This window comes from Pongo abelii, chromosome 14, assembly GCF_028885655.2.
Source record: "Pongo abelii isolate AG06213 chromosome 14, NHGRI_mPonAbe1-v2.0_pri, whole genome shotgun sequence".
Lineage (NCBI taxonomy): Eukaryota > Metazoa > Chordata > Mammalia > Primates > Hominidae > Pongo > Pongo abelii.
In genome coordinates this window covers 120,402,364-120,427,949 of record NC_071999.2, presented here as the reverse complement: position 1 = coordinate 120,427,949, position 25,586 = coordinate 120,402,364, and the positions used below count along the sequence as shown (strand labels likewise).

Below are 25,586 nucleotides of genomic sequence, written 5' to 3'. Positions count from 1 at the left end.
TGCGGCATTTAGTATCCAGCTTTTTCACGGAACATAATAATGTCTTTAAGGTTTATCCATTCTGTAACTAGTATCATTCTTTTTTATGGTAGAATAATATTCCATTGTATGGCTATACCACGTTTTATCTGTTCATCAGTTGATAGACATTTGGGTTATTTACACCTCTTGGCCGTTGTGAATTGTGCTGCTATGAACATCAGTGTATGGGTTTTTGCATGAATGTATGTTTTCAAGTCTCTCGAATATAGACCTAGGAGTGGAGTTGCTGGGTGATTTGGTAACCGTTTAACTTTTTGATGAACTACCAAACTGTTTTCCAAAGTGGCTGCACCACTCTTTTTTTTTTTTTTTCATTTTAAGTTTGTATACCTTTTATTTCATTTCCTTTTTTTTTTTTTTTTGTTATACTTTAAGTTCTAGGGTACATGTGCACAATGTGCAGGTTTGTTACATATGTATACATACCACTCTTTACCCCTACCAGCAGCCTATGAGGGTTCCAGTTTCTCCACATCCTTATTATAATCTGCCTTTTGATTGCAGACAAGTTAGTGGCTGCGAAGTGACATGTCACTGTGGTCTTCGTTTGCATTTACTAATGACATTGAACATCTTCTCATGTGCTTATTGGTCATTTGTATATCCTGTTGGGAGAAATCTCTATTCAAATAATCAGATAATCTTTTGTCAATTTTGTTGTTGCTGAAATGCAGCAAAGTACTTTTCCCGGAATCAGTACACTGAGCCATGTTTACCATCCAGCTTGTTGCTGGATGGTAAAGGGCCTTCAGGAGGAAAAAGGAAAGAAACTCAAATTTATCTTTGGCCAAGTAAGTGTGAGTCACTTTTTTTGTTTTTTGTTTTTTTGAGACGTAATCTCACTCTGTTGCCCAGGCTGGAGTGCAGTGGCGTGATCTTGGCTCACTGCAACCTCCGCCTCCTGGGTTCAAGCAATCCTCCTGCCTCAGCCTCCTGAGTAGCTGGGACTGCAGGCGCCCGCCACCACACCCAGCTAATTTTTGTTTTTTTAGTACGGACGGGGTTTCACCATGTTGGCCAGGATGGTCTCGAGCTCTTGAAATCGTGATCCGCTTGTCTCGGCCTCCTGAAGTGCTGGGATTACACGCATGAGCCACCATGCCCAGCCAAGTGTGAGTCACTTTCACAGTCATCTTTGCAAATGTTATTCACTTAACCCTGACATGAGGTCCAGGAGGTGGTTCCTGTCCCATCTTTACAAGTGAGAATGGGGCTCCCCGAGGCTGAGCTTTTGTCCAAGATGATGGTTGGAGGCCAAGGAGCTCAAAGCCAACTCACATCCATTGTGTGTCCTGTGCCAACCTGCACTGAGTCAGCCGATTATTTAAACAGCTAATTTTGCTCCTTGAGATCATTTATGTTTGTTTAATTTTTGCTTCTTTCTCATGTGCAGGAGTTATTGGGGTTGGGGCACTAAATTAGAGCAATGCATACTTCCAGTTAGCTGGGGGCTCCAGGAAGTGCCAGGATGGCCAGTGGGTTTTGTTGGATAATTGTATAGAAATCCTTCAGTAGAAACAGGTACAAAATTAGTATCTTCTCATTTTGGAGTTAGGGATAAATGACGGATGACTTGAAGGGGTAAGGAGGATGGAAAATTGAAATCCTTCCTTTAAAATGTTTGAGAAATTTTGCAAGTTAATATTTAAACCAGATTGAGATATCCAGGAGACTGGCAGTGCAGCCTCCGTCAGGTGAAGCTTTGGGGCGGAGGAGAGGGGCCTGGGCTCTGGAGAGCAGGGAAGGGCTTCTCTGCCAGTGTCATGAATTTCTGGTACTATAAAGGTAAAATGGTGTGTCCCGTCCATGCGAGGCCAGCGAAGATCCCAGAGCAAAGATCCCGGATCCCAAAGGTCTGGCAGCTGGCCGGACCATAGGGAGGTGGTCCAACAGCAGGTCAAGGTGGCCACTGGGCCCAGGAGAGTCTTCTGAAGGCTGTGTTTCAGGTTTCTTGTCTTATAAAACTTAGCATTTTTCTTTCCTAAGCCTACAGTTTTCAAATAAGTTAACTTTGTTATTCTTTCTAAAACGAGAAGACCTGTGTGCCGTGCTCCCTCCTCGCCAGCTTGGTACATGGCTGGTCTGTTTCCAAGGTGGGGAAGCACCACCGAGAGATGCCTTCACGTTCCAGTAGTTCAAAACTGCAGACCCCATGGCAGGGAAGGGGACTGAAGACTGAGGTACCCTATGGCCCTGGGCCCATCGCCTCCTTCCTTCCTCACACACAGGAGCCAAAGGCCCTAGTAGCTTAAAGATGCTGCTGAGAAAGCCATCTTCTTGGGACACACAGACCATAATTCCAGCTTGAGGTTCAGAGACAATGAGTCGTTTCCCAAGTTTCCCGTTTTTGTCCAGGTACAGGGCAGTGGGGGAGGCACGCCTCAGAGCCAGTGTCCTGCAAGAGCCTGCCCCTCCCCAGCTCTGTCTTGGAGCCTACACTTGAACCATGTGCCAAAGCTGGGGACTTCAAATAAAGTGCAGTGACTGGCCTGTGGCTGCAGGAAACTCTTTCTAGTGCTTCTGTTTTCCTTTTTTTTTGTTTGACTTTATCTTAACATTGCTTTTGTGGTGGGCTTTATCTGTTTCCTGTTACATGAAGCAGGAAGAATAAGATAGCCAAAGAAAGTAAATGAAGTATAAATTTGAAACATTGGTTGCAAGCACTGCCTTGACATTTGCTGAGGAAAAACTCAATAGTATTAATATAAGAGGAGGAAAAGTAAGGAAATGAAAACAAAAGAGCCAGAAATGAGAACAAATACAATATACTTATGTCAATACATATAAATGGATACAACTGAGTGGGGAAAGCCTCTGGGACTAGGTTAAAATGCAAAATTATGCTATTCTGTTTATGAGACAATATAAAATAAAATGACCCAAAGATATTAAAAATAAAATGATGTAAATTTGTTTGAGTTCTTTGTAGATTCTGGATATTAGCCCTTTGTCAGATGAGTAGATTGCAAAAATTTTCTCCCATTCTGTAGGTTGCCTGTTCACTCTGATGGTAGTTTCTTTTGCTGTGCAGAAGCTCTTTAGTTTAATTAGATCCCATTTGTCAATTTTGGCTTTTGTTGCCATTGCTTTTGGTGTTTTAGACATGGAGTTCTTGCCCATGCCTATGTCCTGAATGGTATTGCCTAGGTTTTCTTCTAGGGTTTTTATGGTTTTAGGTCTAACATTTAAGTCTTTAATCCATCTCGAATTAATTTTTGTATAAGGTGTAAGGAAGGGATCCAGTTTCAGCTTTCTACGTATGGCTAGCCAGTTTTCCCAGCACCATTTATTAAATAGGGAATCCTTTCCCCATTTCTTGTTTTTGTCAGGTTTGTCAAAGATCAAATGGTTGTAGATGTGTATTATTGTTTCTGAGGGCTCTGTTCTGTTCCATTGGTCTATATCTCTGTTTTGGTACCAGTATCATGCTGTTTTGGTTACTGTAGCCTTGTGGTATAGTTTGAAGTCAGGTAGCGTGATGCCTCCAGCTTTGTTCTTTTGGCTTAGGATTGACTTGGCAATGTGGGCTCTTTTTTGGTTCCATATGAACTTTAAAGTAGTTTTTTCCAATTCTGTGAAGAAAGTCATTGGTAGCTTGATGGGGATGGCATTGAATCTATAAATTACCTTGGGCAGTATGGCCATTTTCACAATATTGATTCTTCCTATCCATGAGCATGGAATGTTCTTCCATTTGTTTGTGTCCTCTTTTATTTCGTTGAGCAGTGGTTTGTAGTTCTCTTTGAAGAGGTCCTTCACATCCCTTGTAAGTTGGATTCCTAGGTATTTTATTCTCTTTGAAGCAATTGTGAATGGGAGTTCATTCATGATTTGGCTCTCTGCTTGTCTGTTATTCGTGTATAGGAATGCTTGTGATTTTTGCACATTGATTTTGTATCCTGAGACTTTGCTGAAGTTGCTCATCAGCTTAAGGAGATTTTGGGCTGAGACGATGGGGTTTTCTAAATATACAATCATGTCATCTGCAAACAGGGACAATTTGACTTCCCCTTTTCCTAACTGAATACCCTTTATTTCCTTCTCCTGCCTAATTGCCCTGGCCAGAACTTCCAACACTATGTTGAATAGGAGTGGTGAGAGAGGGCATCCCTGTCTTGTGCCAGTTTTCAAAGGGAATACTTCTAGTTTTTGCCCATTCAGTATGATATTGGCTGTGAGTTTGTCATAGATAGCTCTTATTATTTTGAGATACGTCCCATCAATACCGAATTTATTGAGAGTTTTTAGCATGAAGGGCTGTTGAATTTTGTCAAAGGCCTTTTCTGCATCTATTGAGATAATCATGTGGTTTTTGTCGTTGGTTCTGTTTATATGCTGGATTACGTTTATTGATTTGCATATGTTGAACCAGCCTTGCATCCCAGGGATGAAGCCTACTTGATCATGGTGGATAAGCTTTTTGATGTGCTGCTGGATTCGGTTTGCCAGTATTTTATTGAGGATTTTTGCATTGATGTTCATCAGGGATATTGGTCTAAAATTCTCTTTCTTTCTTGTGCCTCTGCCAGGCTTTGGTATCAGGATGATGCTGGCCTCATAAAATGAGTTAGGGAGGATTCCCTCTTTTTCTATTGATTGGAATAGTTTCAGAAAGAATGGTATCAGCTCCTCCTTGTACCTCTGGTAGAATTTGGCTGTGAGTCCATCTGGTCCTGGACTTTTTTTGGTTGGTAGGCTATTATTGCCTCAATTTCAGAACCTGTTATTGGTATTTTCAGGGATTCAACTTCTTCCTGGTTTAGTCTTGGGAGGGTGTATGTGTCCAGGAATTTATCCATTTCTTCTAGATTTTCTAGTTTATTTGCGTAGAGGTGTTTATAGTATTCTCTGATGGTAGATTGTATTTCTGTGGGATCAGTGGTGATATCCCCTTTATCATTTTTTATTGCGTCTATTTGATTCTTCTCTCTTTTATTCTTTATTCAACCCCATCAAAAAGTGGGCGAAGGATATGAACAGACACTTCTCAAAAGAAGACATTTATGCAGCCAACAGACACATGAAAAACTGCTCATCATCACTGGCCATCAGAGAAATGCAAATCAAAACCACAATGAGATACCATCTCACACCAGTTAGAATGGTGATCATTAAAAAGTCAGGAAACAACAGGTGCTGGAGAGGATGTGGAGAAATAGGAACACTTCTACACTGTTGGTGGGACTATAAACTAGTTCAACCATTGTGGAAGAACAGTGTGGCGATTCCTCAAGGATCTAGAACTAGAAATACCATTTGACCCAGCCATCCCATTACCAGGTACATACCCAAAGGATTATAAATCATGCTGCTATAAAGACACATTCACACGTATGTTTATTGCGGCACTATTCCCAATAGCAAAGACTTGGAACCAAGTCCATCAAAGTCCATCAATGATATATGATATCAGATATATCATGATATCTGATATCAATGATATCTGATATCAGATGTCCATCAATGATAGACTGGATTAAGAAAATGTGGCATATATACACCATGGAATACTATGCAGCCATAAAAAAGGATGAGTTCATGTCCTTTGTAGGGACATGGATGAAGCTGGAAACCATCATTTTCAGCAAACTATTGCAAGGTCAAAAAACCAAACACCGCATGTTCTCATTCATAGGTCGGAATTGAACAATGAGAACACTTGGACACAGGAAGCTGAGCGTCACACACTGGGCCTGTCGTGGGGTGGGGGGAGTGGGGAGGGATAGCATTAGGAGATATACCTAACGTAAGTGACAAGTTAATGGGTGCAGCACACCAACATGGCACATATATAGATATGTAACAAACCTGCACATTGTGCACATGTACCCTAGAACTTAAAGTATAACAGAAAATAAATAAGTAAAAAATAAAATGATATCTGAAAACAAGCTGGGAGGAGGGCAGTGGAGGTGACAATGTGGATAAAAACACTGAGATCCCTGGAGAAGGAGTGTCGCAGACACAGACAGGCTGGGAGAAGCACACCTGTGGGGCCGTGATTTCACAAGGGCAAAGCAAGCAGAAGAGGTGGGAGGCTCTGGGAGGCTCTCATGCACGAATTCAGTCCACTAGTGAGATTTTGACTTGTGTACTTAGACCCAACATATAGGAGGTGCTGACTCTCATACCTAGAACAAGACATGTGCGGGATTGTTAAATCTCATCCCCAAAACTTCCTGCAGGTTTGACTTTGACATAAGCCTCTGCCAAGCACTTGAGCAATTTGACTCTCCTGCCTGAGCCCAGCCCACAGATGGAATTGTGACATATCACCACAATGATCTGTCATTGTGAGAGAGAACAGTGAGGGAGAAAGTGTCTCACCTGTAGTCAAAGAGGGGCAGCATCAAACCAGACACTGCTTTTGGCAGTGAAATGAGCAAAGAGTGCCCCCACGGGTAACACTTCATGTTGGTGAGGACATGGGAAAGCACTACTACAAACCTCTGGAGAACAATTTCTATGAAGTGTGAAGAATAGAGTTTTTGACAATTGTAAACTAATTTTTAATAACTTGTAATAAACTGAAAAAATAAACATTGATCTCTAACTTGCACAATACACAAAAATTCCATAGTTATTAAGTTCCATATTTACTAAAAACTGAAAGGTAATCAAGAAAACTTATGGTATTAAAAGAGAATACAGGAGAATACTTGCATAATCTTAGCTTGAGAGAGCCCTTTCTGTGTATGGCACACAGACCAGATGCCATAAGGGAAATTATTGATGGATTTGACTACCTTAAAATAAACTTAGGTGAATTGATAAGTAATAATGTGGAAGAGATACTTATGACATTGATAATAGAAAAAAGGTAAATATTGATAACATATGCTTACTATAGATTAATAACTAAGAGGAACATACGATAAGAATTTGGTCAAAGGCTGTGAGCAGACAATTCATACAGGAAGAAATCAGATGGTCCAAAATTTAAAAATATATTTACTACCCAGGGTTGGCAAAATTATGAGGAGACAGACACTTTGGGACCACTTTAAGCAGAGGTGAAAATTGCTAGACTGTTTGTGGGGGGCAATTAGGTGGTATCCATTGAAAATCTAAATGTGCTTACCTTTGATTTAACAATTTTCCTTCTAGGAATATAAGTTACAGCATAATTTTATGTAAAGATACATATGGGTTAAGATGATCATCATGGTTTCACTTGGAATATCGAAAAACTGAAAACAAGCTAAATTTCAATAATTAGGGGACTGATTAAATAAATTAAGGCAAATCTGTACAAAATATTTTGTAATTGCTAAAAAAGGAATGAAGAAGCCTTTCATGTATCGAATGAAACTATTTGTATGATACATTATTGAGTGAAATGAGCAATTTACAGAAAACTACATAGAGTAGGACTCCATTTTTGTTTAAACAAACAAATATGGCCGGGTGCAGTGGCTCATGCCTATAACCCCAGCTACTGAGGAGGCTGAGGCAGGAGAATCACTTGAACTCGGGTGGCAGAAGTTGCAGTGAGCCGAGATCGCGCCACTGCACTCCAGCCTGGGTGACAGAGCGAGACTCCATCTCAACAAACAAACAAACAAAACCTCAAATATATGTACTTGACAAATAAAAATCAAAGTTCACATGCAAGTTGCTAACAGTAATTACTTCCGGGGGCTGCCATCCAAGAGAAGACTCCCATGTTCCCTACACCCTCTATACTGTTTGACATTTTATGGTTTACAAAAAGCAAATATTAGCTTTGTAGTTAAAAGATTTGAGAAAATTGATTGGACTTGAAATGTTTAAATTTTCAATGTAAATTGCAAGGCAAACTAGATTTTCTGAATAATTTCGGAGTTAGTAGCTGCTTAACAGTGATGTGTCTTTGCACAGGTACTTGCTCTCTTCACTCTTCGGGATTCTATAAGAGATGTCCAGCAAGCAGCAAAGCTGGGCTTACAATGTTCTACCAGGCATGGAAGGAAGCACTGCAAAGCTGACATCAGCACAAATACCTGTGGAAACTGCAGGGGCCAAGGCAATGAGGTGCTACTTCAAGTAGGTGCGCAGGGGTAGAGCCTGTGGTCCTAGAACTTGTCCAGGGTGTGGGGTCTGTGGTTCTGAAGCTTGTTCAGGCTTAGGGTTAGGGTTAGGAGCTCGTACAGGGGTGGGGCCTGTGGTCCTGGAGCTTCCACAGGGATGGGGTCTGTGGTCCTGGAGCTTCCATAGGGGTGGGGGTCTGTGGTCCTGGAGCTTGGCCAGGGGTAGGGTTCATGGTCCTGGAGCTTCCACAGGGGTGGGGTCTGTGGTCCTGGAGCTTCCACAGGGATGGGTTCTGTGGTCCTGGAGTTTCCATAAGGGTGGGGTTCGTGGTCCTAGAGCTTCCACAGGGGTGGGGTTCATGGGCCTGGAGCTTGTCCAGGGGTGGGGTCTATGGTCCTGGAGCTTCCACAGGGATGGATTCTGTGGTCCTGGAGCTCCCACAGGGATGGATTCTGTGGTCCTGGAGTTTCCACAGGGGTGGGGTTCATGGTCCTGGAGCTTCCACAGGGGTGGGGTTCATGGGCCTGGAGCTTCCACAGGGGTGGGGTTCATGGGCCTGGAGCTTGTCCAGGGGTGGGGTCTGTGGTCCTGGAGCTTCCACAGGGGTGGGGTCTGTGGTCCTGGAGCTTCCACAGGGGTGGGGTCTGTGGTCCTGGAGCTTCCACAGGGATGGGTTCTGTGGTCCTGGAGTTTCCATAGGGGTGGGGTTCATGGTCCTAGAGCTTGTGCAGGGGTGGGGTTCATGGTCTTGGAGCTTCCACAGGGGTGGGGTCTGTGGTCCTGGAGCTTGTCCAGGGGTGGGGTCTGTGGTCCTGGAGTTTGTGCAGGGATGGAGTCTGTGGTCTTGGAGCTTGTGCAGGGGTGGGGTCCATGGTCCTGGAGCATTTATTTAATCTTTGGTGTCTACATATTTTTCCTTATGATGGGCTGGATTTTAAGGAAAGCAATCTTCCACATTATAATGGTCCACAATATAATGGTTATATATACAGGTAAAGCGAGTGATGGAAGATCTTTAAAACTCTTTAATTAATTTGATTTATTGGGGGTATTTATAAGCAGTATAATTAATGATAAAATTTAAATCTCATGGTTCTTCCTTTACAATTACAATTTTGTCAATTTGAATAAAATGAAGAGAGTTTAGAGTTTAAATGGTGGGACAAACTCAGATTTTTAATTCTTTCCATTCTGGATTCTGTGGGACAGCTAATTCAGGATCATCACATGATTTCTTTTTTTCTTTTTTCCTTTTCTTTTTAATTTTTATTTTATTTATTTATTTTGAGACAGAGTCTCGATCTGTTGCCCAGGCTGGAGTGCAGTGGCAAGATCTTGGCTCACTGCAACCTCCGTCTCCTGGGTTCAAGTGATTCTCCTGCCTCAGCCTCCCGAGTAGCTGGGATTACAATTTTGTGCCATCACACTTGGCTAATTTTTTGTATTTTTTAGTAGAGACGGGGTTTCACTGTGTTATCCAGGAAGGTCTCCATCTCCTGACCTCATTATCCACCTGCCTTGGCCTCCCAAAGTGCTGGGATTATAGGCGTGAGCCACCATGCCCTGCCTCTTTTTCTTTTTTTAATAGAGACAGTGGCTCACTATATTTCCCAGGCTTGTCTCGAACTCCTCAGCTCAAGCGATCCCCCTACCTTGGCCTCCCAAAGTGCTGGGGGTTATAGACGTGAGCCACTGCGCCTGGCCAACCTGGTGTTAATGATGTTTTATGCATACTATCTGGCTAAGTTATTTTCACCAAATCTTTCTTTCACAATCCACAATCAATCAGCTCAGCTTGTTTTAATTTCCTCAACTTCGTGAACAAATGCGTGGTGGGTGAGGTCATCAGCTGGGTGACTGTTCTGCATCTCTTGTTACTAGGATGTGACCATTTGACATGTCCTGCTGACAACTGAACAAAATGCTCTAATATGGCAAAGAATGAGTGAATACATAATTTTGATGAATCTGATGAAGTAAAACGGGAAATTTCAAATTGCTATGGATTTTAGATGAAAAAGAAGGTGCGGGTACCTTTTTGCTTGGCGTATCTGCTGTCTCCGGGGAGATTCCGCACCAGCACCCGGGACTTCTCAGCCCTGCCCCAGTCTTCACACCACCTTTGAGCTCCATACCATGGTTCTGAGTGTGTGATTCCTTCCAGAATAGCCGTGTTTTCTTCTGCACTCTGTGAAGTTCCTGTTCCCTCTTCCCCCTGTGCAGACTCCAGGAAAGAGAACACACGTTTTGAAATTTGGATTTTATTAAGGCCGCCATTCCCTCGACAGGGCCAACAGGCTCCAGAGCAGGAAGGGGTCCCGGGATGGAGGGTTGCTCCTGCTTCCCACTGAACCAACATTTAAGAAACCGGTTCTCCAGGTGCTGGAGTGGGAGCTGCTGGCTCAGAGAGGAGCGAAGGGCACACTCAGCCCCTGCGTGCTCGCTTTGCACTGCGGGAGGGGCGTTTTCAGGGTGAGCAAAACGGGGCACAGCGGGGAAGTCTCCCGGTGCTTCCTGAGCGTCGTCAGCAGAGCAGATGCTGGACAAGATGAGTGGGAGAGAGTGGGGTCCCCAGGCAGGGAGGTCGAGAACTCGGGCGCCCGTGGGGGAGAGCAGGGTCCCAGACAGGGAGGGCAAGCACCCAGGTGCCCATGGGAGAGAGGTGAGGGAGGTTGGCAGGGGTTGGATTTTGGAGGGTCTAGCAGTGCACAGAGTCTGGCATATGTGGAACACAGTGTGGAGCCACTGAATGGCTTCAAACCAGGCTCCACAGGCACTTGAGAAAGACCCCTGTGGACAGGCTGGGGCTGGACTGGGGAGCATGAAGTGGGAGGGAGGGGCATCGATGCCAGCCCACTGCAGTGGTGAGATGGGAGCGGTGAAGACTTGTTCAGGGGGCTGCACTGGATGGAGAGGGAGCCATGGGGGGCTGCGGAAGCGCCTAGAGTAGGGGTTTGACCCTGGCTGTGGAGCACAGAGGAGCACGAAGTAAAGAACCCACCAGGGTTAGGGCTGAAAGTTTGGTGAACTAGGGAGATTTGTGGAAGCAGGGAATAATGGTGGATGGTTGGTGGCCTCCTCCTGGAAAGTCACCATCACCCTCTGGAGACTTGTTGGGCACTTCCTCTGTGCCAGGCACTGTCCTGTGCATATTTGGTTTCATTGGTGACAGATTGCATCTGTTGTTTTGGAAAACCATAGCACACCATGTGCTGCAAGATGCATCTCCATCTCAGAGCCATTAAAGAGTGTGTGTGTGTGTGTGTGTGTGTGTGTGTGTGTATCAAGGAAATGTGCTTCTCTCATTTAACCCTGGGAGTGACGTGAGAGGGAGGCACTGTTGGCAGCCTGGTGGAGGCTGAAGCCGTCCAAGGTGGGGCTGGAGCCGGGCTTGGGCTGGGGTGGAACATTTGGGTGGAACCATCTGGGAGGCTGGTGCTCAGGAGTGACAACAGGGCTGAAGACCTGGATCTGCAATCAAATCTGCAGCATCGAAGTGGTGCTGGGCAACGTCGCCCAGGGAGGACAGACAGGCAGGGAGGCAGCCAAAGGCTGAGCCACGGGGGCAGAAGAAGAAAACAGTTGAGGGAGGAAGGAAGTGCACAAAGTCAGGAGTGAATTACAACCAGGAGGGCGCGGATGCTTATGTTAAAAGTTGCAGAAAGGTCAAGGGTTAGATCGGATCAAACTAAACTGACATTTTATGAGGGTCAAATACAGTGGGTCAAAATCAGCAAAGTCACTCAACATAAAAAGAGTAGGACGGAAGAGTCCACATGAAATTAATGCATAAAAGTGTTCCTTTCAGCATCACTGATAATAGTGAAAATTCTGAATTAATTTTTAATAATATGGAACTGATTAAGAAAGTGATGAACCCATTGAAGTGGTGTTCAAAAGTTTCAATGAGATGTAAAAGTCTTAAGCCAGGATATAAGATTACATATAAGGTACAATTTTAATTATACTTAATACATACATGTGCACAAAAATATAACTCTAAGGAAATGCAGAAAATATACAAAAAGTATTCTCTCTGGGTGATGAAATGATAGTTAACTTAAATTTCTTCTTGGTATCCATAAATATGTATTATGTTATAATCAGGAACAATAAAAACATTATTTTTTAAACTTTAAAAGGAAACAATTCAATAAATTGAGCAACTAGGAAGTCACTGGTGACCTCATTTGATTGTTCAGTCATTCAACAAATATTTACTGAGTACCTATTATGTGCCGAGCATTGGCCTGGGCATTGAGTCTACAATGACAAACAAAAGAGACAAACTCCCTGGAGTCATAAGGTTTGAGATTCAGTGGGAAGACAGACAGTAAACAGGTCAACACACAAGTAAGTGACTGTGCTTTCTTTTACTGTGCTTAAATGATGACTTTGGCTACTTGAATGACAACTGTGGTGCCCATGGTAAAGGAACACACAACGGTGGAGCTAGAATGAGCACAGAATGAGCGCCACACTGGTGGGCATCAGGATCTTCCTCTAGATGTGACATTTAGGTGAAGGCTGAAAGCTGAATAAGAGCTAGGCCTACAGGAACATTCTAGATTTCTTTTCACATACCAGGAAGGGCCCCTGAGACATGGAGGAGAAAGGTGTTGTACTTGAGACATCATTTTAACTGACACCTTTGCTATTATTCCAGGCAGACCTGTTCACTTTATTATCTGGTCTTCTATGAGACCACCTACTCGGATTATTGTGCAAATTGATGTCATCCAATTAAGTCTTCTCTTTCTTTTACTGTGCTTAAATGATGATTTTGGCTACTTGAAGTTTCACTGGAGCAAATTAGCATGTGTTGGATGCAGACAGAGGGATGGTGCCCAGATGGCACTGGTAAGCGAGCTCCTGTTTCACTGCAGTCCTCACGGCAGCAGAAAGTGAATGTTTCTCTATTATCCATTATTTGTGGATTATCCTTGCTTGCTTTCTTCTCTTTTCATGAGTAATTGGTAGCTGGCTTCATTTGTCTTCCTTCCTCCCTAAATTTTCATTTAGCCCAATTCTCCTCCAGGCTTTAAAAATCACCTTCTATATCCAAAAACCAAAGGGGTCCTATTTAATTCCCTGAGGGATGAGGCTGTCTTTGGTTGTGGACCTGCTTATTCATATTGGAGGCAGCAGGGAGAACTCACATCTTGTGGTTTCTGGCAGCCCAAAGGAAGGGGTTCTTGTCCAGGCTTCTGAATAGGAAACTGGACACATAACAAGGCTCCTAAAGTCGTCCCAGCCAGAGCCAAATCCTAGAGACATGGGCTGGGAGATTCGGCACATAGTCCAGAAAATCATGGATAGAATTCAGGCATCCATGAACCTGGATAGGAAAGCAATTGTGTCATATTTTCACCAGTTTTTAGCTGTAATTCAGCATTTTCTTCCATTATAATTGGAGGCAACAAACACGGTAACCTATGACTTTGTCATCAAGAGAAACTTCAGTATTACAGTTGGTGCTTATTTTTTGGAACATTATTCATACTTCTCACTTAGGTGAATTTTGGTGGCTATAGGGCCTGCTGCAGGGTCCTGTTATTTAATATGGTAATAAATAAGCACATGAATTATTTTGTCATGGTTAAAAAATTATTTTGATAATGTGCTTCAATATAATTGGCTGCCTGTCAAATTGTGTGGATTTTATTCTACTCATTTAAGCACACTGCTTTCAGGAGTCTATGACTTAACCATTCTTCCAAAGCAGGTCGTGGCATGAAAAAGTTAAAGAACCCTTGATAGAAAACATCCATATTTGAAATATGAAGAAGCTAATAGCAACAACAATATTGGCTGACTTTAATTCAGTGCTGAGCACTAAGCATTCGCATGTATTAACTCATTTCATTCTCATGACAAGCCTACAAGAAAGGCACAGGAGTTCCTATTTTATACATGGGGAAACCAAGGAGCAGAGAACCTGACAATTTGTCCAAGGTCACACAGCTAGAAGTCGTGAAGCCCAGGTCTAAAGCTGGGAGAGACGGCAGAGTGAGCTGAGGTCCCACCAAGAGCCTGGTTCACAGATCTTACCAGCTCCATGGAATGTTGAAACTGCCCAGTGACCCAAGGAGATGCATTGATTACAGATTTTTTATTTTCCAGAGACAGCTTCTCCTTGCTTTCTGGCCAATGTCTTCTCTTAGAGGAAGAGTATGGGACATATTTTGGACCTGAGTTGTAGAGCCAAAATGGGATTAAAAGCCACCACATAGCCTCTCTAGGGAAAAAAAATGGTGGTGGTGACAAAGTCTAGTTGGCTACATGAGAACATTTACAAGCATAGAACAATGATCTAATCAGTTTTCCCTATAAGGCAGAGGTCCCCAACCCCCGGGCCATGGACCCATACCAGTCTGTGGCCTGTTAGGAACCAGGCCAAACAGCAGGAGGTGAGCAGCACAGCCGCTCCCTATTGCCGGCATTACTGCCTGAGCTCCACCTCCTGTCAGATCAGCAGCGTCATTAGATTGTCATAGGAGTGTGAACCCTATTGTGAACTGCACATTCGAGAGATTAAGCTGCTTGTTCCTTATGAAAATCTAATACCTGATGATCTGTCACTGTCTCCACATGATCCCTAGATGGTATCATCTAGTTGCAGGAAAACAAACTCAGGGGTCCCACTGATTCTACATGATGTTGAGTTGTATAATTACTTCATTCTATATTACACTGTAATATCAAGCCTCACAAGAACAGGACCCCTCCCCTCGCTGTCCATGCCGTAGCCCAGTAGCATCCTCAATGGTGGCAAATAAACCCCTAGATTGTTTGAGACCTGTCTAGATACTTTCTGGTTTGCGAGCCCCGAGGACTTTCTGTGTGCCCTGCACGGTGCTGCCCTTGCAGCGGCAGGGGAGCAGATGGGGCTCAGGCTGAGCTTGTGCCTTGCCCACACCAGGTGGACCTGGGGACACAGCTGCCATGCTGTGGCGATGCTTGGCAGCCTGTGCCGGGGCCACAGCTTCTTTCTTTTATCCCCTCAGGGATTGCACTGGGTCTGGGAGGGGTCCCTTTTTGTTGGTGTCTCAATGCCTATCCCTTTAAGGCAAGAACTCCTCCCTGATCCCATACAGGAGCATCCATACACATCCAGCTGACCAGAGAAGGCCAGAATCCGGTGACCCTGGTCCCTTGCCATTTGCAGTAGGTTTGGTGAATGGGCTGTGGGTCTTAGAAGCCCCCAAAAGCAGTGAGATTCTTCCTTGAAGTACAGTTCACATACCATACAAGTCAGTCATTTATCGTGTGCAGTTCAATGGGGAGACGCCCACAGTCATCAACAGTCAGTTGAGAAGATTTTCATCACTTCCTTAGGGAGCTCTGGACCCTTTATCATCTTGCTACCCCTCCATACCCTTGCCTTAAGCAACCACTGATCTACTTTCTGTTTCTATAGATTTGTTTCATATACGTGGAATCATCTAATATGTGGTCTTTTGTGACTGCCTTCTTTCACTTAGCATGTTTTCAAAGTTCATCCATGTTGTAGCCCATGTTAATACTTTATTCCATTTCATAGCTGGGCAATATTCCATTATATGGTTGGGTTAGGGTTCAAAGTCTCTGCTGTATGGTCCTAAGAAGAAACATTTATTCAAAAAAAGCTACTGGCTGGAAGCGGTGGCTCACGCCTGTAATCCCAGCACTTTGGGAGGCCAAGGTGGGCAGATCATCTGAGGTCAGGAGTTCAAGACCAGCCTGGCCAAGATGGCAAAACCCTGTCTCTACTAAAAATACAAAAATTAGCCAAGTGTGGTGGCATACGCCTGTAATCCCAGCTACTCGGGAGGCTGAAGCAGGAGAATCACTTGAACCAGGAGGCAGAGGTTGCAGTGAGCCGAGATTGTGCCACTGCACTCCAGCCTGGGCAACAAAGTGAGACTTTGTCTCAAGAAAAAAAGGAAAAGAAAAAAAGCTACTGTAATTTGGCAAATGTCTCTGGCATTTGAGCTGAAACCTGCTCTTTCTCTGCTGTTCCCAGCTCGGCAATGCAGACTGCACTCCAGAGGCTGCAGCCAAGCACACAGGCTCTACTCCCCACAGCTTCTAGTCGAAGGGCCTTCTTCCTGGAAGAGGCAGGGCCTCAGCTTTTCTCATCTTGTCCTCAGCTGCCTGTTGCTGAGACTAAGTTCCAGGTGAGTGTGGCCCTGAGCTGGAGGTGCCCTTGTTCTGCCCAGCCCCTGTTTATGGAATGGAGGATCAACCTAGAGCCTTGGGAATTGTGCTCCTAAGAATACAGGAGCCCAGATCCCCGTGGTCTGGTTCACAGGCATTGGTTCCATGATGGGAGAGGCAAGCCCAGAAGACCTGTGTGTCCCCACAACATACACACAGTGAAGCAAAGAGCCTGGGGTGTCACTCAGAGAGAAGATTGCCATTGTCCCCACTCCCAGCTCTTCCCAAAGGGACTGTTTCACTTGCAACAGAATTTAGAGAAGTTCAACCCTCACTGAACATGAAAATAAAAGACATCCAAATTGGGAAAGAAGCAGCAAACTATTTCTATTCACAGATGATATGATCTTGCATATAGAAAATCTTAAGGAATGCACTAAAAAGCTGTAGAACTAATCCACAAGTTCAACAAGGTTGCAGAATACAAGATCAATACACAAAAATCAATTGTATATGTTTTCGTGTAGACATGTTTTCATTTCTCTTGGTTATATACTTGGGAGTGAAATTGGTTGTATGGTAAATATATTTAATCCCCATATATTTATTAAAATATGTTTAATCACTTGAGGAACTGCTGGACTGTTTTCCCAAGTGGCTGCACCATTCCTCCCAGCCCTGGAGGGTTCCAATTTCCCCACATTGTCACCAACACTCCTTACTATCTGTCATTTTGATTCCAGTCAATCTGGTAGGCGTGAAGTGCTATCACGTTGTGGTTTTGATTTGCATTTCCTTGATGATTAACGATGCTAAGTATCTTTTCATGTGCTTATTAATCATCTGTATGTCTTCCTTGGAGAAATGTCTATTCAGATCTTTTGCCCATCTTTTAATGGGGTCATTGTCTTTATCATTGAACTGTGAGAGCTCTTCATGTATTCTAGATGCAAGTCCCTAATCATATCTGATTTGCAAATATTTTCTCCCATTCTGTGGGGTTTTTTTTACTTTCTTGATAGTGTCCTTTGATGCACAAAAGTTGTTAATTTTCATTAAGTCCAGTTTATGTATCTTCTTGTTTGTCATTCCTGCTTTTGGTGCCATATCTAAGACTCCATTGCCAAATCTGAAGTCACGATGATTTCCCACTGTTTTCTTCTAACAGTTTTATGGTTTTAGTTCTTACGTCTAGGCCTTTGATCCATTTTTGATTAATTCTTGTATATGGTGTGAGGTGAGAGTCCAACTTCATTCTTTTGCATGTGGCGACAGAGTTGTCTCAGCATTTGTGGAAAGACTATTCTTTCCTCACTGAATGGTCTTGGCCCCTTTGTTGAAAATAAATTGATTATAGACACATGGACTTATTTCTGGACTCCCATTGATTTATATGTCTATCTTTATGCCAGTGTAGTACTATCCTGATTACTATAGCTTTCTTAGTAAGTTTGAAATAGGTGTGGAGTCCTAATTAGGAAAGAGGAGTCAGGCTGGTGGGACCAAGGGAAAGCAAAGAGATAAAGCAGGTAAGCGACAAATCTGCCTTTCTTCATGGTCCAGAACACGCAGCCCTCCCGTGCAAACAGCTCACAATTTTCCTGTGCCGAGCTATTACCAGACACCTGCAAGTTAGCTCACTGTAGCTTTGGCGTTATTGGTGCTGCACAAAGCCCTCGTCAGCATAAATGCTACCCTATAAAATCCCCAGCAAGCCTTGGTCTCCTCATAGTTAGCCTCTCTCCTGTGGGCTGCCCGCTGCCTCCTCGAAACGTTATTTTCCTACTTTCTCTCATAAATCTGCCTTTCTTTACCTACAACTGTCTTGGTAAATTCATTACCCCCATGCCACTGGCTGAGATAGCCATTGCTCCCCAGCGACAATATGGACACGTGAGTCCTACTACTTTGATCTTCTTTTTCAGGATTGTTTTGACTAAAACAATCCATCAAATTTTAGAACCAGTGTGTCAATTTCTACAGAGAAGTTGGCTGGAGTTCTAATTGGGATCGTATTGAATTTGTAGATTGGGTTTGAGACAGTCAAATGCCCAGAATCTCTGCCCCATCTGACAAGTGTTTACACCAGATGCTTTTGTGCAGATAAGGGAACCTGCCCAGGGCCTTGTCTGCACATGCCCACATGCGCACTGGGGAAACAGGTGAAGCCACGGGCCGGGGAGGAGCCTGGCCTCTTCAGTTCCTGTGTGGTGGCCTGGGATTCCATTTGTGAGGTGGGAGCCTGTTAGCAGGACTCCATCTCACTTTGCTGAGTTTTTTTTTTTTCTTTTATTTTTTTCCTTTGTCGCCCAAGAAAATCCTGCTCTACTCACCCTTCAATGTGTTCGTGTGCCTAGATTTTCCTGGTTGTGTAATAAGAACCCAGTTTCAGCTGAATTAAGGAGCAAAATTCTGCAATAGTTTGTATATTGCCATCTTAATATAGCAAGACTTCTGAATCCATAAACATGGGATATTTTTCCATTTATTTAGATCTTCAGTTTTTGTGGATGATGGTTTGTAGTTTTTGGAGTATAAATTTTGTACTTCCTTTGTTTATTCCCAAGTATCTATTCTTTTGATACTTTTGAGTATGGAATTGTTTTCTTAGTTTCCTCTTCAGATTGCTCATTGCAAGTATATAAAAACACAATTGATTTTTGTGTATTGATCTTGTATTCTGCAACCTTGTTGAACTTGTGGATTAGTTCTACAGCTTTTTAGTGCATTCCTTAAGATTTTCTACATGCAAGATCATATCATCTGTGAATAGAAATAGTTTGCTTCTTCCTTCCCAACTTGGATGTCTTTTATTTTCATGTCCAGTGAGGCTTGCACTTTTCTAAATTCTGTTGCAAATGAAACTATCCCTTTGGGAAGAGAATGGGAGCTGTTACAAGGGTCTGCTTCTTCCTCCGGGCAAAATCTCAGAGCCCTGGAACTCGGAGTGGGGACAATGGCAATCTTCTCTCTGAGTGACACCCCAGGCTCTGTGCTCCACTGTGTGTGTGTGTTGGAGGGACACACAGGTCTTCTCGGCTTGACTCTCCCAGCATGGAACCAATGCCTATGAACCAGACCAAGGGGATCTTGGCTCCTGTAGTCTTAGGAGCACCATTCCCAAGGCTGTAGGCTGAGCATCCATTCCACAAACAGGAGCTGGGCAGAACAAGAGCATCTCCAGCGCAGGGCCACACTCACCTGGGATTTAGTCTCAGCGACAGGCAACTACAGACAAGATGAGAAAAGTAAGGCCCCGCCCCTTCCAGGAAGAAGGCCCTTTGACTAGGAGCTGTGGGGAGCAGAGCCCATGCGCTTGGCTGCAGCTTCTGGTGTGCATCTGCATTGCTGAGCTGGAAACAGTGGGGAGAGAGCAGATTTTAGCTCAAATACCAGGGACATTTGCTGTTCTTGTCAAATTACAGTAGCTTTTCTTGAATATGTTTCTTCTTAGGACCATACAGCAGAGACTCTAAATGACTGTGTTTTAACCATTTTCAAAAGTTTTGCTGGGGAGTGGGTTGAGGGAGCTCCTCATGCGGTCATTCTGGGGGTCTCTCATGTGGATCCCACTTGAAATCCACTTGTCATTGAGTTTTCAGTCTTGGGCAGAGGTACTCATCTCTGATTTTCTTTTTACATAAACTCTGATTGCAGCCTTATTTGTAATAGCCCAAAACTGGAAACCACCCAAATGCTCATCAACAGGTGAATGGATAAACACATTGTGATAGATCCATACGATGGAGCACTACTCAACGTTATGCCAAGTGAAAGGCAGACAAAATGCATATACTTGATGAACCTACACACATAAAATCCAGAAAGTGCAAAGGCACCCATAGGGAACCTTTGATGGGTAGAGGGTGGTGGGTAGGGGGACCGACAGGCTCAGGGAAACCTGGGGAGTGATGAACGTGTTTACTGTCTTGACTGGGGTGCTGGTGTCATGGGTGTATCATATGACAAACCTATCACATACACTTTGAATATGTGTTTACTGTATGCCAATCACATCTGAATAAAGACATGAAAAATGAAATCAGGAGTGAAGGTCCAATTGTTGGCTCTATAGTTTCTCTCATGTTGATTTGTGCTACTGGCTGACCAGGTAGCTAGATATGTTTATTCCATCAACCAACTGGTCTGCAGTGCTCCAGAAGCAGCTGAGACTCCCCTGAAAATGAACTGTTTCTCTCCAGCATTGTGCATTAACTTGGCAAGTGTCCTTTGTTAAAGAATGGAGTCAACTGAGACATGAAATAGCCAGTTATCAAGCCCCAAACTGATGCATTCTTGAGAAAAATGGTTAACTTTCCCATGGCTTCTATTGAAGCCCTGGAAGCCCGCAGTAAATCATCTCTGAGGCAGGTTTGCTCTGGTTGGGCCTTTGAACAGAGCCAGCACACAGGACCATGCAGGGCCCGCCTGAGCTTGGAGCAGCACCTTCCCAGTGGTGCACCCTGCTGGGCCTGCAGTCTTCCTGTATCACACACCTCGAGGTACCTGAGGATCAATTATATTTTATTATGAAATCTGAAACTACTATAAGCTTCTTGGGGATAGATACAGGCCAAAAGTCTTAAAAGTTTCAACTACTTCTGGAACAAAAACCCCTTCATTAGAATTAACTATCACAATCACCATCAAAATCTTGCACTTACAGGGAAAGGGCCATGGTGTAACTATGAGGTTATTCTAGGATGTGTAGGATGCAGGGGGACAGAGGTTATTGACCTTAGACAAGAGAGGCTTTTAGGATTCACAGTCAAGCATTCATAAGGTGGTTTTAAGGAGTATGAAAGCCTGCTGATGTTCATTTTCACAGAGGGCAGAACTCCACTTCTGGGTGAAAAGTGAGGTTATGAAAGAACAGCACCAGCATCCCAGGCTGGGACCCACACAGGATGCAAAGGACATGGTTTTCGGTGTTTTTTCCAGAAAGATGCTGGACCTAGTGGTCTGCTGACAGAAAAACAAAACCTTTTGCTGCTTTTGGAAACTGACACCTTCGAGAACTGCATGAGCAGGGCTCAGGTACAGCCTGTGTTCCTCCGCCGCCGAACTGCAACCTTGGCCAAGTTCTGCCACCTGCCAGTGCCTCCGTTCCCTACTATCCTGTGACGCGCACGAGAGCCCTACTATCCTGTGACGCGCACAGGGGGTCCTGCGAGGGTTCGGAGTCCAGCGCTTCGGCAGGTTCAGAGGAGTGTCTGGCTCACGGCCAGCTCACGGCGGCTAACTGTGATTTAGTTGTAGGTGCGGAAACAGCCTAGGAGTCTCAAGTAAAACTTGCAATCACAATCCGCCAAGGAAAAGGGCACCCCTCAGAGCTGTGGCTGTTTTCGGGAGAGGACAGAAACGCCTCGACTCCGACCCACGGGCAGCTCTTCTGCTCATCCCCAACCCCTTCCCGGCACTCGGGTTTGGTGCTGAGCGCGGTGGGATGGCAGGAGCCCCTCCCTTACCTCCTGTGCGTGGAGTCGTTTTTGCTGTCATTCTGTCCCTTGGTTCTCATGACCGAGGCCACCTTCTCCAGGAGCAGGCGGTTGTCCCTCTCGATGACGGAGAGCCGTTCCTCCTCCAGCTGGGGACAGAGAAGGAGGCTGGAGGGGCGCCGGCAGATTGCGAGGCTCTTCCTCACGCCACGTTTCTGTGACTTGAGTGCCCTGGGAACTTTACGCTGCCTCGTCTCATATTGGCGAGTGCGCCGTCACGCCTCAGCGGGGACCGCACCCACGGGGACGCGCCGTCACGCCTCAGCGGGGACCGCACCCACGGGGACGCGCCGTCACGCCTCAGCGGGGACCGTACCCACAGGGACCCACTGTCACGCCTCAGCGGGGACCGTACCCACGGGGACCCACTGTCACGCCTCAGCGGGGACCGTACCCACGGGGACGCGCCGTCACGCCTCAGCGGGGACCGTACCCACAGGGACCCACTGTCACGCCTCAGCGGGGACCGTACCCACGGGGACCCACTGTCACGCCTCAGCGGGGACCGTACCCACGGGGACGCGCCGTCACGCCTCAGCGGGGACCGTACCCACAGGGACCCACTGTCACGCCTCAGCGGGGACCGTACCCACGGGGACCCACTGTCACGCCTCAGCGGGGACCGTACCCACGGGGACGCGCCGTCACGCCTCAGCGGGGACCGTACCCACAGGGACCCACTGTCACGCCTCAGCGGGGACCGTACCCACGGGGACGCGCCGTCACGCCTCAGCGGGGACCGTACCCACGGGGACGCGCCGTCACGCCTCAGCGGGGACCGTACACACAGGACCCACTGTCACGCCTCAGCGGGGACCGTACCCACAGGGACCCACTGTCACGCCTCAGCGGGGACCGTACCCACGGGGACGCGCCGTCACGCCTCAGCGGGGACCGTACCCACGGGGACCCACTGTCACGCCTCAGCGGGGACCACCAGCTGCTTTGGCCATGGATTGGAACGCATTGGGTGGAGTAAGTGACAGAGTTAACACCGAAGCGAGGCACTATCGTGTAAAATTAGGTCACCCTCCAAAAGTAACATGTGGCGGCGGTGCTAATGAGGAAATCTTTTTTATATTTTAAGAAAGGTAGAGATATTTTATTCAATTATAAGAAGAGAATATTTGAGCCCAGAGGAAAAGAATCTGCCTCTTGTTTCAGGCTTCTAAGCGGTCGGTCTGCACAAATGCTGAAGACTGGTTACTTGGCTTCAGCTCAGCCCATTTTAACACCACTGCTTAACAGGCACATAGAAAGCCCACAGCATTTTGTCCTGGAGGCATTACTTCGAGATAGCCATGCAATTCTCATTCACCAAATGAGGTAAACTTCACAAGGTCAGGAGATCAGACCATCCTGGCCAACATGGTGAAACCCTGTCTCTACTAAAATACAAAAAATTAGCTGGGCGTGGTGGTGCCGGCCTGTAGTCCCAGGTACTGGAGAGGCTGAGGCAGGGGAATCGCTTGAACCCGGGAGGCGGAGGTTGCAGTGAGCCGAGATCGTGCCACTGCACACCAGCCAGGCAACAGAGCGAGACTCCGTCTAAAAAAATAAAGAAAAAAAGAAAAGAAAAGAAAAAAGAAATAAACAATGCCTGTAATCCCAGCATTTCAGGAGGCCGAGGCGGGCAGATCACCGGAAGTCAGGAGTTTGAGACCAGCCTGGCCAACATGGTGAAACCCCATCACTACTAAAAACACAAAAATTAGCCGGGCTTGATGGTGGGCGCGCCTGTAATCCCAGCTACTCGGGAGGCTGAGTCAGGAGAATCACTTGAACCTGGGAGGCAGAGGCTGCAGTGAGCTGAAGTTGTGTCACTGGACTCCAGCCTGGGCGACACAGTGAGACTCTATCTCAAAAACAAGCAAACCAAAAACCCAACATTCTGAGGTGGTTAAGAAATGGTTTACTGTAAGGGAATGATGCTAGTTATTCTGGAACTGCACTGAATAAATTGTCACTGTGAATCCACTTCCCTTCCCCCCAAGACATGATGGGTCATGTAAACCACAAATAAAATTCTAAGCCCCCTCCACAACTCCCAGCCAACTGAACAGACCCCTCCTCTTGGCCAAGGGCATTCCTAAATTAACCTGACAAACTAGTTCAGGCCATGATGGGAAGTGGGGTTGGACATGCCTCATTATGCCCTGCTCCCGATGGAATTTAGGCACAGCTGACCAGCATTAAGGTTAAAACAGAGACCTTAAAACTGACAAAAAGACTCTTTGTAGCAATAAGATACCAACATGATAGATAGCAGGCGTTAAAAATATATATAACTATTTTACCCCAAAATATATTTATTTGACACATTTCAAAATGGCCCTGCAAAGCTGTCTCTTGTGGGGAAAAATCTACATTCTGTAGAGAATCTCCTTCCCTTTCCAGGTCTTCTTCCTGATCCAGGAGAGAATTTACTAAGAGTCTGGCACCTTTTTAACTCTGATGAGCAACATTTACAATCTACTTCCCCTGAAGCCTGCTACCTGGAGGCTTCATCTGCACGATAAGAACTTTGGTCTCCACAACCCCTTGTCTTAACCTAGACACTCCCTTCTATTGATTCCAGGTCTTTAGATAAATTCTTTCAACCAATTGGCAGTCAGGAAATCTTTGAATCCACCTGTGACCTGGAAGTACCCCTGCTCCCACTCCAAGTTGTCCTGCCTTTCTGGATGAAACCAATGTACACCTTACACGTATTGATTGACGTCTCAAGTCTCCCTAAAATGTATCAAACCAAGCTGTATCTTGACCACCTTGGGAACATGTTCTCAAGGACTTTCTGGGGCTGTGTCACGGGCAGATCCTTAAACTTGGCAAAATAAACTTCTAAATTGATTGAGACCTGTCTCAGATAATTTTTGGTTTACAGTCAGCACGATGACTGGGGAAAGATTTCTGCTCCAATTATCAACCAGCTCCCTCACAGACAGATGGGGCTAATTAATCACCTAGACTGCATTTTGTCTTTGGTGAGTTTATTCCTTACTAACCCTGCCTTTTCTATTTTCCTGGGCTTTTAAGTTGGCATTTTCTAGTTAGCTATTACATTAAGTAAGGTAGAAATAAAAGTGTACCTTCAGCCTCTTGAGTTTCAGGTGGAGATGGTGGAACGTCAGCGGGGCGCAGGTGTCTACCAGCGGCCGGGCACTCTGGACCTGTGGCATGAGGAGGCAGCGTTACTTGGGCGCAGTATTGGAAACAGAGTGAGCTCAGACTGTGCTGCTCTGGGGTCTTTCATGGCACCAGGGATTCCACGTCAGCATACGGCATGAAGTTCTGAGAGGCTCGTGCTTAGATTCGGAATCCGAGTATCCCTGGAGGAAGCCAGGCACCCTCAGAAATGAGCCTCTATTGCCCTTTTAAAAGAGAGAATTAAGTGGGTGCAGGGTGAGAATTTGTTAAGTGCCAACACCTGATGACATTTCTAGTCTGCACTCTATTGCCAAGAGGCTTTTTTTTTTTTTTGAGTCTCGCTCTGTCGCCCAGGCTGGAGCATGGTGGCACGATCTTGGCTCACTGCAAGCTCCGTCTGCTGGGTTCAGGCCATTCTCCTGCCTCAGCCTCCTGAGTAGCTGGGACTACAGGCGCCCACCACCATGCCCGGCTGGGTTTTTTTTGTAATTTTTAGTAGAGACAGGGTTTCAACGCGTTAGCCAGGATGGTCTCGATCTTCTGACCTTGTGATCCGCCCGCCTTGGCCTCCCAAAGTGCTGGGATTACAGGTGTAAGCCACTGCACCCAGCCACCAAGAGGCCTTTTATACAGTGAGTTATGTCCCTGCATCCACCTCACTTTAATTTCCAAGCTCTCCACCAGTATTTCAGGATGAGCACCTTAGGCATTAGCTGTACAACAATCTCTAAAGTTTCCAATTAGAAAAGG

At 45.4% G+C, this 25,586-nt stretch overlaps 1 protein-coding gene across 2 annotated transcripts in view; it reads right to left on the bottom strand.

The window, feature by feature from the left end:
* The window catches only part of CFAP97D2 (CFAP97 domain containing 2), a 43,527-nt gene that overhangs the window by 960 nt on the left and 16,981 nt on the right, over window positions 1-25,586 (bottom strand). For both annotated transcript variants that reach the window (XM_054529325.2, XM_054529326.2), the window contains exons 2-4: window positions 24,779-24,859; window positions 21,660-21,778; window positions 10,087-10,276 (exon numbers count right to left, since the gene is read on the bottom strand). In XM_054529325.2, coding sequence (XP_054385300.2) covers window positions 10,087-10,276; window positions 21,660-21,778; window positions 24,779-24,859 — 390 coding nt within the window. The remainder of the gene's footprint in view (window positions 1-10,086; window positions 10,277-21,659; window positions 21,779-24,778; window positions 24,860-25,586) is intronic.